A 17,207-nucleotide genomic window follows, 5' to 3' on the forward strand; every position below is an offset into this window, starting at 1 on the left:
ACTTAAAAAACTGGAAATAGAACTGCCTTATGACCCAGCAATCCCACTGCTGGGCATACACACCGAGGAAACCAGAAGGGAAAGAGACATGTGTACCCCAATGTTCATCGCCTGGAGAATTCTATGGACAGAGGAGCCTGGTGGCCTACAGTCCCCACTGTCACAAAGAATCAGACATGACTGAGTGACTAACACTTTCACTTCTTAATGAATGACAAAAATCCTGAAAATGTATGGTATTCATTCAAAAACAGCCTGAGAAGACCTTGATTCTCTTGTTTCCCATCCTTTCCAAGCAGAATTCTTTTTAGCATTTCCTTCAGTTCCAAGACTGAATTACATCAGCTAGTGCTGTTGGTTGCCAGCCGAAGAATCCAATGGGATGTAACTTAAGGGTACAGTCAGGAAGAGAGAATAGATGCCCTCTACATCCCCACACCATTCTCACCAATTCCTTCTCTTCTTCCAGTAGCCAGAGTCAGTTTCTGTTGCTCACAACCAGGGAGATTTGATGCCTTTACTGGTCACCAGCAAGTTCCTCATTTCCAAATCCAATGGCCTTTTTTCAGGCCTCAGTCCAGTTCAGTTGTCGCTCAGTCACGTCCGACTCTTTTGCGACCCCATGGATTGCAGCATGCCAGGCCTCCCTGTCCATCACCAACTCCTGGAGTTTACTCAAACCCATGTCCTTTAAGTTGGTGATGCCATCCAACCATCTCATCCTCTGTTGTCCCCTTTTCCTCCCACCTTCAATCTTTCCCAGCATCAGGATCTTTTCAAATAAGTCAGTTCTTCACATCAGGTGGCTAAAGTATTGGAGTTTCAACTTCAGCATCAGTCCTTCCAATAAATGTTCAGGACTGATCTCCTTTAGGATGTACTGGTTGAATCTCCTTGCAGTCCAAGGGACTCTCAAGAGTCTTCTCCAACACCACAGTTCAAAAGCATCAATTCTTCAATGCTCAGCTTTCTTTATAGTCCAACTCTCACATCCATACATGACCACGGGAAAAACCATAGCTTTGACTAGACGGGCCTTTGTTGGCAAAGTAATGTCTCTGATTTTTAATATGCTGTCTAGGTTGGTCAGCCCTCATCCTCCTCTAACTCACAGGTAAGGTCTTCATGGCATAAATGCAAACCAAATTCATTATAAAAAAAATTTGTTTCTATATCATCTAATTGAAAAAATTATGAACAGCAGAGCTTCCTTATTTGAGAACTTTGAGTCCTGTCTTGTGAACCTCCAAGGCTTTAGCCTCACAGCTTTCAAACTTCTTTTAGAGGGCAGTCTTTGAAGTCAGAGAATCTTGAGTTCAAATCGCACTCCTGCCATTATTGATTATGTGACCCTGGAGAAGAGGTTAATCCCAGCTCCATCATTTCCTAGCTAGGTGACCTTGGCAACATTATTTAATCCTTCCAAGCTTCAGTTTCTTCATTTATAACACAAAATAGTATTTCTAGCCTCATAAAGTTAACTTGGATTAGGATATAATTTTTTTTAAAAGCAACCAAGATAGAGCTCACATGTGATTAATGTCAAAATGTGGTTGTCAAACATTTTTTGATTAATGTCAAAATGTTGTCCAAGGGCTGTTGTCAAAATGCCCTGTAGATACTCTGAGCTCTGTCTACCTGGCCCTGCTTCATCCCAGCGACTCCAGGGATGTTGTCTACCTTTGTGCTCTGACAGGTCAGTCCTGGACCAAAGACACTTTGCGCCTGCACCCTCGACAGTTCATGGGGCCTGAAGGTATTTTGTCTCTGCCTGGAAAAGTCAGGTGTTACATTTAATTTCTCTGCCTCAGGGAGAGAAGCTGTAACAGACACTCCCAGATACCTGCCCAACAGCCTTTTCTCTTTCTTCCTTCCCAAGAAAGAAACTTGATGTTATGGGTGGCAACAAATTCTTTCCTAAAAATAGCCATTAAATGTATATGTGAGAAATCTGTCAGTGTCAAGCTATCTACATGCTCTTTGGATGGAGACCGTTAATAAATGTTCAGCACTTTAAGAGTAAAACTAAGTAAGAATCCCAGGGATGGAGCCTGGTGGGCTGCCGTCTATGGGGTCGCACAGAGTCGGACACGACTGAAGTGACTTAGCAGCAAGTAAGAATCAAACTTGAAATTCTAGAAAACTGACGTATAATTTCAATGAAACCTGATAATTAGTCAATAAAGAGCATATATCAAAACACAGACTTAAAAGAAACATAATCCAGTATGTAAAGTAGTTGAAAGAAAAAAAAGGAAAGAAATATGAAAGAAAGAACCTTCTTCTTTCTCCTTTCAACATCCTTCCCAGGGTTTATCTAATCTCATCCTCTGTACAGTCAGGAGAGGGGAGATTTCATCACGCCCACGTTATAGAGGAGGAAACTGAGGCTGACTTGCACAACACAGGACAGGCAGGGGCAGAATGCACACACAGCCAGCGTGCACTCCAGGAATTCGTGTGGCTGCTTCGTAGAATTGTGTAAGGGAGGAGAATCCATCTAAAGCAGACTTTTGCAGTGGTTGTTATTCATCTCCATCATTACATGGTACCAGGCACCACCCTCCCTTGTAAGTGGACCCGCCTCCAGGGTCACGTGGGAAGGCAAGAGCAGAGCCGTATTCTCCGTATTACTGTGATTGCGCACCCTCCCGGGTCCATATAACCACTCCTCCTAACACCATTTTCCATTAGGTGAATAATCTCAGATCTCCATCTCCAGCATGGACCTCTCTTCACTTTTTTTTTTTTTTTTTTTTTGCCACATCGTGTGGCTTGTGGGATCTTAGACCCCTGACCAGGGATGGAAGCTGTGCCCCCCTGCATTAGAAACATGAAGTCCTACACTGGACTGCCAGGGAATTCCCCCTCTCTCTATTCTTGGTGTGTTACATTTTCTCTTGTTGGCTAGTGACCTTTTAAAAATGAAATCAGACCATGATATTTCCCTGCTTCACGTCTTCTTGAGGCTTCCCACTGCACCTGGAATTACAACCTAGATGCCCTAACATCACCTCTGAGCAAATCCCCGCCTACTTCTCCCATAGTTTCCCTTGCTGCACAGACCTTTCTGTTCCCCACTTCAGGGAGCTTGTTCCTGCCCTGGGGCCTTTCCACTCACCCTTCCTTCCATATTTAGTACCATCTGCCTAAAATTGCTGTGATTTGCTTTGCCCTGATTCTGCATGATTTTCTGCCTGACAGTGATCTCTTTGTGAAATGTATCTTGTTCATCATCACTGACTGTATCCACCAGCTACAATGTCAGTTCTGGCAGGGCAGGGAGCTGTGAGCTGTTCTCTGCTGTGATCCAGAGCCTAGGACAGTGCCTGGCACACATAGCAGGCACTGAGATAGGACGTGGTTATTCCTTCCTGGGTGCAGGCGCTGTTGTAAGGTCTTTACAAAGATTCATCCCCTTGGTGTCACTATTGACCAAAGAAGTAGGTTCTGTTATGGCTCCCACTGTGCAGAGGATCAGATGATGACAGAAGTGAGCTGACTGCACAGCTAGAAAGTTGGCAGAGCCAGAGGTTGAAGTCATCGGGTCTGGTCTGAGCTTTTGATCACCCTGTATTCTATCCCTAACCAGCATTTTCTGATCAAGTGGTTGGATGAATCAATGTCTACTCAATATCTTCCCATGAATGTTCTACAGGTGCCATGGACTCAACATTGACCAAGATGAACTCTTTGTCCTTCCCCCAGACTCGCTCCCCCTCCCTTCTCCCAGGTACCTGACTGCTTTCAATGCTTCTTCCCTTTCCTCACTCCGAGCAGTCTCCTAGAAAAGCCTGTTGGTTGTCCCTCCTTGCTGTCTCCTCTGTAGTCACTGCTCTCTGCTGCATCCAGGCCACTCCCATCTCCACTCTGGACAGTTGTCACTGAAACACGAGGAAAGGGGCAGAATGACATAGCCATATGTCATTTTGAAAGAATGACATAGCCATGACAAAAACCAGTTAGAATCAACTAGGACAATCATGGCAGAAGATTCTACTTCCAGTAGACCTTGAGCCTCACTGTATGCTCGTTGTAACACATTAGCTAAATGACACAGCCCCGCGACAGTTCTGAGGCCAACCATCATAGGTCAAAAAGTGGATACTGCTACTGCTACTGCTACAGCTAAGTCGCTTCACTTGTGTCCGACTCTGTGCGGCCCCATGGACTGCAGCCTACCAGGCTCCCCTGTCCCTGGGATTCTCCAGGCAAGAACACTGGAGTGGGTTGTCATTTCCTTCTCCAATGCATGAAAGTGGAAAGTGAAAGTGAAGTCGCTCAGTCGTGTCCGACTCTTAGTGACCCCATGGACTGCAGCCTACCAGGCTCCTCCATCCATGGGATTTTCCAGGCAACAGTACTGGAGTGGGGTGCGATTGCCTTCTCCCAATTTCTGGATATCTCCACCCTTTCCCCAAAATAGTTGGAATAATCCTTCCACTTGTTAGCCTATGAAATTACCCAGCCCACGAAGAGCAACCATCCCATATTTTGGGCCCCTCATCTGAGATGGCCCACCCTGTGTCAGTGGAGTGTGTTTCTTCCAAGACCATTCTCATCTGCTGATACGGACCACATTCTGTCTATGGAATGTATATCTGTCTAAATAAATAAATTCGCTTCTTAATCACTTTGTCTCTCAGTGAATTCTTCATGCAATGAGACTTAAAGAAGCTGAGCTTCATTAAGGTCCCAGAACAGGTGTGTGACCTCAGTTAAAAGACCATGGTTCAAGTCCCAGCCTGGGTTGTATGGTTTCATCGTGACTCCCCTGCCTTGGTGCCCACCTCCCCTGCCACCCTTCTTTCCATCCTCTGCCAGTTTCTTCTAAGCTGAACAGGTCCTTCTTCTGACCTCAGATAAAGCCCCAAACTCTTAACTCATCTCACAAGTTTCCTCAAGTCTGGCTCCCACTTCTATGCCCAGTGCTACCTCGTCCCATCCTCGCACTCATTCTCACATACCTCCTCCTCCATCTTTTGCTTTTTCATCTGCCGAGAACCCTTTCCCCACCTTCTGCTCAGGGACTCTAGCTCATCTGTCAGGTCTCAACTGAAAGTTCACTTCCTCAGGGCATCCCTCCATCCAACTCCCATCACCTCCATTCCCCTATGAAATCTCCGTCACACCCTGTGCATTGTATTCCTTAGTAATCACTTGTTCAATATCTCACGGAATTTTCTGCTAGAAAATGGACTATAACAGAGCAGAGACCATGTCTTTCCTGTGTACATCACAGCTGAGTAAATATTTTTTTAAATAATTATTCATATTAACTGCTGACTTATAAACCCACTTTATGCACACACACACACACACACACACGTACCCAAAGAGTTGAATTTTCCCTCCTAATAGTAGAGAGGGTTTGTTTGGATCCAGGAGGCAGCCACTGTGGGCAGAGAGTGCCTTCCTTAAAGAACAGTTCCTAATGGCTGGTTCCTTGGAGCTTTAATTGAAAGGAGAACCAGCAGAAAGTCAAAAGTTTCTCCCTATATTTTTTTTTAATTTTATTTTATTTTTAAACTTTACATAATTGTATTAGTTTTGCCAAATATCACAATGAATCTGCCACAGGTATACATGTGTTCCCCATCCTGAACCTTCCTCCCTCCTCCCTCGCCATTCCCTCCCTCTGGGTCGTCCCAGTGCACCAGCCCCAAGCATCCAGTATCATGCATCGAACCTGGACTGGCAACTCGTTTCATACATGATATTTTACATGTTTCAATGCCATTCTCCCAAATCTTCCCACCCTCTCCCTCTCCCTATATTTTTGAGAGACCAGAGGGTCAAATATTTTTGCATGGGATGGGCATGAGAGTGGATATGGGTGAGACCTATTACAGAAGCCAGAGGGAATTAGATTCAGTGTGAAGAAGAATGGAACAAATTTGGAAGGGGACTTTGACATTCCTTAAACAATGGGGAAATTCCTGATAGTGGACTTCTAGAAGGTGACGGTACCAAAGAAAAATGCTCTTTGTTCCTTTCTTTAATGCAGTTGATAGCACACTTAAAAAGCAGTCAGGAGCCTAAAAACCCCTAAAACTAGATATTGTTGTTTAGTTGCTAAGTTGTGTCCGACTCTCTGTGGCCCCGTGGACTGTAGCCCACCAGGCTCCTCCGTCCATGAGATTTCCCAGGCAAGAATACTGCACTGGGTTGCCGTCTCCTTCTCCTGGGGATCTTCCTGACCCAGGGATTGAACCTGTGTCTTCTCCATTGGGAGGTGGATTCTTTACCACCGAGCCACCAGGGAAGCCCAAAACTCTATGTGTTTCTAGCCAACTTGTTTTGGTCTGTGGTGTTCAAAGCACTTCAGCATTGTAATCTGTTAGTCCTCAAAAATACCCAAAGGAGAGGATTTCTTTCTCCTTCTATTAAAAAAAATTATTTATTTATTTGGCTACACCAGGTCTTAGTTGCACCATGTGGGATCTTCAGTCTTTCTTGAGGCATGCAAGATCTTTAATTTTGGCATGTGAACTCTTGGTTGGGCATGTGGGATTTAGTTCCCTGACCAGGGATCGAACTTGGGCCCCCTATACTGGGACTGTGCAGTCCCAGCCACTAGACTCCCAGGCAAGTCAGAGGAATGGATTTCCTAAGGCAGGTGCAATCACCCTATTTTTCATAGAAAGAAACTGTGGTTCAGAATGGTGAAGGGACTTGTCCAAGGTCATACAGCAATACCCAGAGCTACTGAAGTCAGTCTCTTCTATTTAGAGCCAAGTACTTTTCCATCATACTGCTATGAATTAATATTTATTAATTATAATTAAATAACTTATCTATTGGGCTTCTCAGATGGCTCAGTGGTAAGGAATCCACATGCCAATGCAGGAGCCGCAGGAGACTCAGGTTTGATCTCTGGGTCAGGAGAATTCCCTGCAGGAGGAAGTGGCAACCAACTCCAGTATTCTGGCCTGGAGAATCCCATGGACAGAGGAGCCTGGTGACATACAGTACATGGTGTCACAAAAAGTCGGACACGACTGAGTGAGTAGGCACACACACAACTTCTTTATTAATAGTATTTCTTAATAGTATTTCTATTACTCTTATTGGAGCTGCCATTCATTGAGGGGTACTCTGCCAGGCACTTATCCAAGCATTTTACTAATATCGTATCCTTAATTCTCATCTTAATTCTATGAGAAGTTATGAGAAAGAGAAAAGCAGCCCCTGAAGTCTGAAAGCCGACTTGGCACTCACAGTTGGCTTTATGTTCTCTTGCTGAAGATAAGTATTTCACAGAATTTTCACGTCAGACAAGACCCTTTTGTGTTCATGATGCATCAACACAATGACAGGACACGCTGTAGTCGAGTTTGAACACAGGCAAAACAAGCTAAATTATCCCGTTATCCTGCCTAAAATGAGTGGTGCTAATGCTGCGTTACCAAGTACAGCTCTAAGCTCTATCTAGTCTTCCCTTCTTAAAGATTAAGACAGTCAATTAGAGAACTGCTCACTTCCCAACAGCATCCAGTTCAGAGCAAAGCCAGCTTCTCAATCCTGAAGCTAACCATACCACATCCTGTAAAGTTCTTTCTAACATCTTATTGGAAAGCCACATCGTTCCTCAAGGGAGGTGTTCTGTGAGGTGCTGCTGTGAGTAATAAACCCAACTTGTTCAGCTAGGAACAGGAGTGCTTCTAGTGGTCTATGGCTGAAAACATGAACAAGTACAAGCATTATCCTTATTTTATAATTAAAGAAAGTAAAACTCAGAGATTTGAGGGATAGTCCCAGACTATAAGGTAGTGAGTAAGAGAATCACAGAAGACTAACCAAAAGGATCACATGGATCACAGCCTTGTGTAACATAATGAAGCTATGAGCCATGCTGTGTGGGGCCACCCAAGATGGAAGGGTCTTGTTCTCTCTTTTCCTTTATTTAATTATCTGTAGTATTTAGAGCCTCGATGCCTCAGTTACTTCATCTGTAGTGAGGCAGTTAAGCTCTGCTCTCCGAAGATCCATCCATCATACGTTTTCTCAGAGACAGGGGCGTGAAAAATGTCAAAATGGTTCTACCTGGGAGAGCAGGGCTCTCCCTTTGACTGGGGACAGTGGGTTCTGAACATATTCCCATAATGCTATGCAGCTGAGAAGATCAAATAATGAACCTGAAGTATGATGTGTCCTGGGCAATACCTCCATGAGCCTTGGAGTCCTGCCTCCATCTACGTCCTACCCCTTCCTCTTTTTAAATAATATTTATTATTTATTTTTGGCTGCATTGGGTCTCAGTTGTGGCATGCTCTGTACGGTGAGGCTCAGGCTCAGTTGCCCTGCGGCATATGGTATCTTAGTTCCCTGATTAGGGATGGAATCCAGGTCCCCTGCATTGGAAGGCAGATTCTTAACCACTGGGCCACCAGGGAAGTCTCCTACCCTCTCCTCTCAGTCACCCTCATTTAGCTCACAGTCTCTGATTATCATTGCTCTTGACCTACTAGGGAAAGCAAAACAGGAGAGTGACCTGGGTGCTGACCATTCTCTTATTCTTACACCAACTTCCCTCTTCCAATTCAGTGAAGGGGGTACCTCCTGAGGGTGGCAACCATCCTATCAGCCTCTGCATAAACTGTTGGAAGCTGAACCAAAGGGATGTCCACATCTTTGAGGCCTGAGAATCTGAAAGCTGGCAGAGGGGACTTAGCAAATGTTGCAAGAGAACCTAAAAGAAACTTTGGGAGAGATGGGGGTACTTCCCTGATTGCCATCTCCCAGTGTCTCTAGGAATGTCTTAGGACAAAGACAGCGGAATTGGTCCATAGGTTTCTTAGGAGCAGAGTAAGGACCAATGTGAAAGTCAGGGCCAGACGGGAGGGGGAATCTTACTGGTTCATTAGGACAAAAGACTTTGTACGGATGAAAGCTGCCAGCTGGCACCTGCTGCCCAAGGAAGTGTGCTCCCTGTAGAAGGAGGTATAAAAACTGAGGCTGGTTGAGTATCTGACAGCTAAATATCCCACCATTTAATTTTTAAGATGACTTCTTCAATTTTGTATCCACCACCAAATCCTTCATTCCAACATCCACTCACCTATGTCACTCAACTCTGATGGGTCTGTTTCTTAGAGACGCTAAAGGCGGCTGCCTCACTCCCTCAGGAGCAGGGATTAGCAGGAGGAAGCTGGTAACTCAAACTTTGGGACAAGGGCTCTCACACAGATGAGGTGTTTCTCTCACATCTAGGTATTTCCTCTTCCTCTGTCTCTTCTGAGGGGACTCCCAGATCCGTCTGTATTCAGGGTTGAGTGGACTTTGATGAACAGGTTGGGGTCTCCCTTGTGATGCTCAAAGGCTACATGGAAACTGATATAGACTCCAACTTGGGAACTGGATGTAAGTTGAATCTTGGCGCTCAGCTCCATGTCTTTGTCTTCCCTCTTCTCTCCACCTGGTAGAATCCAGTTCACCCTTCCACACTCAGCTCAAATCTTGCCTCTTCTGGGAGGCTGGCCTTGACCTCTTCAGGTGACAGCTACGGTTCCTCTTCAGCTCTCACAGCATTCATGTTTCTGAAATTATGTCTGCCTTCCAGGCTGGGTAGGGAGTTCTTTGCAGGTAAAGCCAGTCCTGGTCTAGAGGTGTCCAAAGTGGGGTGCACGGCGGGACAGGAGAAAGCATCTACAAACTTCTGCTTATTTTTCTCTAGCCTGTGCTGTGCTGTGCTTAGTCACTCAGTTGTGTCTGACTCTTTGCAACACCATGGACTATAGCCTGCCAGGCTCCTTTGTCGGTGGGGATTCTCTAGGTAAGAATACTGGAGTGGGTTGCCATGCCCTCCTCTAGGGGATCTTCCCAACCTAGGGATTAAACCCAGGTCTCCCACATTGCAGGTGGATTCTTTACCATCTTAGCCACCAGGGAAGCCCATGAATGCTGGAGTGGGTAGCTTATTCCTTCTCCAGGGGATCTTTCTGACCCAGGAATTGAACTGGGGTCTTCTGCATTGCAGGCGGATTCTTTACCAGCTGAGCTACCAGGAAAGCCCTTTCTCTAGCCTATTCTTTATTAAATATATATTATTGACTACTTCAAGTGTGAATACTAGTACAACAATGTGCATATGAGTATACGCACAAATACATACTCAAAATATTTACTGGTGTGAATGAGAGTAATCATGTACTCTCATTTAGAAGCTACTGTCTTGGTCATTACTGTTTCCCTGCTTCCTATCACAGAACAAGCACTAAATGAAAGATAGAGTGATGAATGATTGAAAGGATGAGTGATGTTGCCTGAGTTTAGTCTATTATAATGTCTCATAGTTGTTAGCTGGGTGTCACCAGGCAAGATATTCCCCTTTCTTTGGCTCTAAATTCCTCACGTATGAAATACGGACTCTGAATCAGCTTCATTTCCACATGCCTTCCAACATGAATACTCCTAGGTGAGGTCGGAGCCATTTCTTTTCCAGTGGTTCAGTTCAGTTCAGTTGCTCAGTTGTATCCGACTCTTTGCGACCCCATTGACCGCAGCACGCCAAGCCTCCCTGTCCATCACCAACTGGAGTCCACCCAAACCCATGTACATCGAGTCAATGATGCCATCCAACCATCTCATCCTCTGTCGTCCCCTTCTCCTCCTGCCCTCAATCTTTCCTAGCATGAGGATCTTTTCCTATGAGTCAGCTCTTCACATCAGGTGACCAAAGTATTGGAGTTTCAGCTTTAGCAGCAGTCCTTCCAATGAATATTCAGGACTGATTTCCTTTAGCATTTACTGGTTGGATCTCCTTGCAGTCCAAGGGACTCTCAAGAGTCTTCTCCAACACCACAGTTCAAAAGCATCAATTCTTCGGCATTCAGCTTTCCTTATAGTCCAGCTCTCACATCCATACATGACCACTGGAAAAACCATAGCCTTGACTAGATGGACCTTTGTTGGCAAAGCAATGTCTCTGCTTTTTAATATGTTGTCTAGGTTGGTCATAACTTTCCTTCCAAGGAGTAAGTGTCTTTGAATTTCATGGCTGCAATCACCATCTGCAGTGATTTTGGAGTCCCAGAAAAATAAAGTCTGACACTGTTTCCACTGTTTCCCCATCTATTTGCCATGAAGTGATGGGACCGGATGCCATGATCTTCGTTTTCTGAATGTTGAGCTTTAAGCCAACTTTTTTACTCCCCTCTTTCACTTTCATCGAGAGGCTTTTTAGTTCTTCTTCACTTTCTGCCATAAGGGTGGTGTCATCTGCATATCTGAGGTTATTGATATTTCTCCCAGCAGTCTTGATTCCAGCTTGTGCTTCTTCCAGCCCAGCATTTCTCATGATGTACTCTGCGTATAAGTTAAATAAACAGGGTGACAGTATACAGCCTTGACTGTACTCCTTTTCCTATTTGGAACCAGTCTCTTCTTCCATGTCCAACTCTAACTGTTGCTTCCTGACCTGCATATAGGTTTCTGAAGAGGCAGGTCAGGTGGTCTGGTATTCCCATCTCTTTCAGAATTTTCCACAGTTTATTGTGATCCACACAGTCAAAGGCTTTGGCATAGTCAATAAAGCAGAAATAGATGTTTTTCTGCAACTCTCTTGTTTTTTTGCCCATATAATTTAGTCAATAATTATCCTAACAGGTGTTTACATTGCACTAAGTACATGCCAGGCTCTCTGATCTTAGGGCTCAGCACGTCCTAATTCACTTTCCTCACAACAACCCCAGGTAGGAAGAAGACAAGTGCAGAGATGTTAAATAAATTAATTATTCAAAGCCACATAGTTTGGTAGAAGTGTGCCTGCCGACTACTACTACCTTGGGTGTTGCTGGCTGGCTTTCAACTGCCAGTATCTGCAGCTCTTTGCCTGAAGGATTTCTTGGGGCCACACAAGAAGCCTGTGCACCGAGGGAGTCAGAAGTCCCCAGTCACTGAGTGACAGGGAGTTGGTAACTGCCCTTTAACCTCTTGGGGGAGGCAACTACAAGGAAGGCGTTGTACCCCACCTGGCCCCTCCCCCATGGGATGGAGGGCATCACTAACAGTGCCAGTAGGCTTGCTCCTCCATGTTCGTTGGCCACCTTTCCTGCCCTTTCTCATACCCAATAAACTATATTCCCTTTGCTTCTTGGGAACCCCAAATTATAACAAACCCAGGCTCTGGATCTTTACAGACTGGCTGGGGAGTTGGGCTCTTAACTGTCTCTCCTTGCAAAGGACAAAAGCTTTGGGACAGTCAGTTAGGCTGTCATGGTTAGGGTTCTGCTGCTGTGTCCCTACCAATAAAGAGATGTTGGAGTCCTAACCCCCAGCAACTCAGAATGTGAGCTTGTTTGGTAATAGGGTCTCTAGTGTGGGGATTAAGTGTTCATTAGGATGGGCCCAAATCCAGTATGACTGGTGTCCTGACAAAAAGGGCAGATTAGGTGACAGATAGGGATAATGCCATGCAAAGACTGGACTCATGCTGCAGCAAGCCAGGCCTTCCAGGAGCTGAGAGAGAGACCTGGAATGGATCAGGGCCTTCCAAGGAAGCATGGCTCTGCTGACTCCTTGATCTCAGACTTCTAGCTTCCAGAAGTGAGAGAGAATAAATATTTGGTTTTCAGGGAATTTCTTGGCTGTCCAGTGGTTAGGACTCCAGGCTTCAGCTGCAGGGGACATAGTTTGACCCCCTGGTCGGGGAATTAAGATCCTGAAAGCTGCACGGTGTGGCTAAATAAATATTAATAAATAAACCACTCAGTTCATAGTGCTTTGTTATAGGAACTCCAGGAAACAAACCCACCAGCCAGCTGACATCTGCATACCCCCATTTTATCCTCAAAGGATTCTCAAATGATTAAGTGAAATAATGCCAAAAAAAATGCTAAGCACAGAGCCTGGCACCTGGCAGCTGCTAAGTGGGTGGATGCTTTTCTTTAGAAGAAATAAAAGTCCCCACCCTGCCACAGTTCCTCAGGGGAGGGGTTTCCTTGAGCAAGTGGAGAAGTGAGCCTCACCCACCTTCCTTTCTCCTCCCAAGAGTCCAGGAGGATGACCAGTCCCCAGACTGATCTGGTCCAAAAAGTAAACAAATGCTTTCACGGCATGGTATCTGTTCCCCAGTTTTTTGTGTTGCTTGGGGTGGCCATTAAGAGGTAGATGGGGCTAGAATGGTTCCTAAACCTGGTGGGGCCCAGTCTGAGGACAGAAAAAGAAGTGGTGCCTTCCACACCGCTGAACAGTGAGAAGGACCACCGTTTTCATGGACCCAACGGGTTACTGTTCTTGGTTGCAGACAACAGAATCCACTCCTGTTAGTTTAATTAGAAAATTAATTTATTATATATAAGGCCAGAGGTTGAAGCCACAAACAAATACGTAACATCACTGTGGGGCAAGAGGGCTTCTTTACTGAAAAGACTTCTACCACCAGTGATGCTCAGGGCTGGACCAGAAATTCCCACACTGCCCCTCCAAGGAGAGCAGTGATATTGGGGAGGGGGGTGAGGGTGAGGTTGCAGTGAAGAGAGAGGCAGGGTTCTGCTGAGGAGGGTAGGCTTGAGAAGGAAGCAAAGGAGGCTCAAATAGCTCAGAAGCAGCCACAGTCCCGTGGGGCCTCCTAGGACTTCAGCGTCTCAGGGAGCACAGTTGCCAGACTCTCTGTAAGAAGAAAGAAGGAACTTGTTGACTGTCATCACTGAAGCCCATGACCTTGACAGCCTACACCTGACAGAATCTTGACAACCCCAGAAAGGAGCGAGCGCGGTACTCCTGACACCAGGATGACCAGGAAGAGAAAAGCTGTTTGCTCAGGAGCATGGTGGACCCGCTGGGCAGGGTGGCTGACTCGGCGTCCGAGAAAGAGGAGCCTGAAAGTGGCTTAGATTACCTGGAAGGTGATTCTAGGGGTGACCTTCTGGAAAGTTGGCCCCTGGAGAACTCACTCAGTGTGTGGTTTCACAGGACACTGCGGCCACTTCTCCTGGCCAGCAGCGAGGAGGAAAGGCACCGGGCAGGAGTGACTGGTGTGTGGCTCCTGAGCTCCGCCTCTCTCCCCAGCCCTTCCCCTCCCACCCTGCCCTGCCCCCGCCTTACCCTGGGCTCTGTTGCGGCCACCACAGGTGCTGATACACTCCTTCTCACTCAGGAAGTTGTTCGGCTTCCTTCTGCATCCGCCGTAAGTAAAGGTCTGGCATAGTCCGGACACGGCGTTGTAGAAGTACCTGGTGAACATGGCCCTGCAGGGACCGGTGTATGGAGGCTGCAGACAGAAGGCAGGGCGCAGACCTGAGGGGTTGGGAGGGACAATGGGTCAGTTACGAGGATGGCCATCACAGCTCGGCTACAAGGTCAGCAAATGGAGCCCCGTGTCTTGAAACAGAGAATGGTGGGGTGGCCGTAGCGGTGGTGAGGAAAGCCTGAACTGTGAAGCCTCCACTTGAGGACCTGCATTCTGAGGCATTATTATTAATTCTTTTAGGTGTGAAGATGACATGGTGATGGTATTAAAAAAAACCCCATATACCCTTCATGAAGGTTTATATGAAGATTTATTCATGAAGGTTTATATGAAGATTTATTTGCATGATGCCTTAGATTAGCTTTTTAAAATCCTGGGGGAAAAAAGGTCAAACATAAACAATATTCTCCATATGTTGATAATTGCTGAAAGTGAACAGTGGGTACATAAGGTTTAATTATACTATTTTCTGTACTTTTGAGTAAGGTTGAAAGTTTCCAGTATTTAAAAAAAGTGGGAAAGTATCATGCTGTAATGGAGAAAGGAATGGAAAAACATATGGTATATTTTTAAAAATGTTTTTAATTTTAATTAGTTAATTGGCTGCTCTGAGTCTTTTTCACTGCAAATGGGTTTTCTCTAGTTGTGGTGAGAGGGGGTTACTCTCTAGTTGCATGGACTCAGGAGTTGTGGCCCATGGGACTAGTTGCCCCACAGCATGTGAAATCCTCTCGGACCAGGGATCAAACCCATGTCCCCTCATTGGACAGGCAGATTCTTAACCATGGGACCACCATGGAAGTCCTATAGTGTATTAACTTTGGCTATCTCATGGAGATGGGAATACTAGAATTTTGAGGGGGTGTGATGTTGTGATTTATAATGTAATTAGAAATATATATTTGGTGTTAGTTCCATCCTAGCATAAAGCTCCTTAAACCCTGGGAATTTTCTAAATGAGGAGAGCGATAAAGGTGTCTTCAGTAATGTGAAGAGGGTGACTTTGGAAAGCTCCCTGGTAACCCAAGGATGGGAACTGGCTGCCACGGGAACCAAGTGCCTGATCAGATTGTTGAACTGTCAGCTTGACCCTCTAAAGCTCCCACCTCCAGGGAGAAGAGAATGGGTGGAAGTTTATCAGTCACCAATAGTTCATGGCTTAGTTTCATTGAGTTAGACAAGGCTTTGGTCTTAGTATGATTAGATTGACTAGTTTTCTGTGATTATGGTTTCAGTGTGTCTGCCCTCTGATGCCCTCTTGCAACACCTACCATCTTACCGTCTTTAGCTTCTCTTCTTTTCACAGCTATTTGTAAGGCCTCCTCAGACAGCCATTTTGGAGATCAGTGGAGAAATAACTCCAGAAAGAATGAAGGGATGGAGCCAAAGCAAAAACAATACCCAATTGTGGATGTGACTGGTGACAGAAGCGAAAAGCAAAGAAAAGGAAAGATATAAGCATCTGAATGCAGAGTTCTAAAGAATAGCAAGAAGAGATAAGAAAGCCTTCTTCAGCGATCAATGCAAAGAAATAGAGGAAAACAACAGAATGGGAAAGACTAGAGATCTCTTCAAGAAAATTAGAGATACCAAGGGAATATTTCATGTGAAGATGGGCTCAATAAAGGACAGAAATGGTATGGACCTAACAGAAGCAGAAGATGTTAAGAAGAGGTGGCAGGAATACACAGAAGAACTATACAAAAAAGAGCTTCATGACCCAGATAATCACGATGGTGTGATCACTCACCTAGAGCCAGACATCCACATTCTGGAATGTGAAGTCAAGTGGGCCTTAGAAAGCATCACTACAAACAAAGCTAGTGGAGGTGATGGAATTCCAGTTGAGCTATTTCAAATCTTGAAAGATGATGCTGTGAAAGTGCTGCACTCAATATGCCAGCTAATTTGGAAAACTCAGCAGTGGCCACAGGACTGGAAAAGGTCAGTTTTCATTCCAATCCCAAAGAAAGGCAATGCCAAAGAAAGATCAAACTACCGCACAATTGCACTCATCTCACACGCTAGTAAAGTAATGCTCAAAATTCTCCAAGCCAGGCTTCAGCAATACGTGAACCGTGAAATTCCAGATGTCCAAGCTGGTTTTAGAAAAGGCAGAGGAACCAGAGATCAAATTGCCAACATCAGCTGGATCATGGAAAAAGCAAGAGAGTTCCAGAAAAGCATCTATTTCTGCTTTATTGACTATGCCAAAGCCTTTGACTGTGTGGATCACAATAAACTGTGGAAAATTCTGAAAGAGATGGGAATACCAGACCACCTGACCTGCCTCTTGAGAAACCTATATGCAGGTCAGGAAGCAACAGTTAGAGTTGGACATGGAACAACAGACTGGTTCCAAATAGGAAAAGGAGTACGTCAAGGCTGTATACTGTCATCCTGCTTATTTAACTTCTATGCAGAGTACATCATGAGAAACGCTGGGCTGGAAGAAGCACAGGCTGGAATCAAGATTGCTGGGAGAAATATCAATAACCTCAGATATGCAGATGACACCACCCTTATGGCAGAAAGTGAAGAGAAACTAAAAAGCCTCTTGATGAAGGTGAAAGTGGAGAGTAAAAAAGTTGGCTTAAAGCTCAACATTCAGAAAACAAAGATCATGGCATCTGGTCCCATCACTTCATGGCAAATAGATGGGGAAACAGTGGAAACAGTGTCAGACTTTATTTTTCTGGGCTCCAAAATCACTGCAGATGGTGACTGTAGCCATGAAATTCAAAGACGCTTACTCCTTGGAAGGAAAGTTATGACCAACCTAGACAACATATTAAAAAGCAGAGACATTGCTTTGCCAACAAAGGTCCATCTAGTCAAGGCTATGGTTTTTCCAGTGGTCATGTATGGATGTGAGGGTTGGACTGTGATGAAAGCTGAGCACTGAAGAATTGATGCTTTTGAACTTGTGGTGTTGGAGAAGACTCTTGAGAGTCCCTTGGACTGCAAGGAGATCCAACCAGTCCATTCTAAAGGAGATCAGCCCTGGGATTTCTTT

General features: G+C 45.2%; 1 protein-coding gene across 3 annotated transcripts in view; it reads right to left on the reverse strand.

The window, feature by feature from the left end:
* LOC102392022 (pancreatic trypsin inhibitor-like) overlaps positions 1 to 17,207 on the reverse strand; it is a 33,473-nt gene that overhangs the window by 7,610 nt on the left and 8,656 nt on the right. The window contains exons 2-3 of one of the 3 annotated variants that reach the window (XM_025264728.3): positions 14,047 to 14,238; positions 3,738 to 3,884 (exon numbers count right to left, since the gene is read on the reverse strand). In XM_025264728.3, coding sequence (XP_025120513.3) covers positions 3,748 to 3,884; positions 14,047 to 14,238 — 329 coding nt within the window. In that variant the 3' untranslated portion in view covers positions 3,738 to 3,747. Of the gene's footprint in view, positions 1 to 3,737; positions 3,885 to 13,269; positions 13,612 to 14,046; positions 14,239 to 17,207 lie in introns of those variants that run through there. The other 2 variants (XM_044927591.2, XM_044927590.2) reach the window with 2 other exon arrangements.

This window comes from Bubalus bubalis, chromosome 14 (genome assembly GCF_019923935.1).
Source record: "Bubalus bubalis isolate 160015118507 breed Murrah chromosome 14, NDDB_SH_1, whole genome shotgun sequence".
NCBI lineage: Eukaryota > Metazoa > Chordata > Mammalia > Artiodactyla > Bovidae > Bubalus > Bubalus bubalis.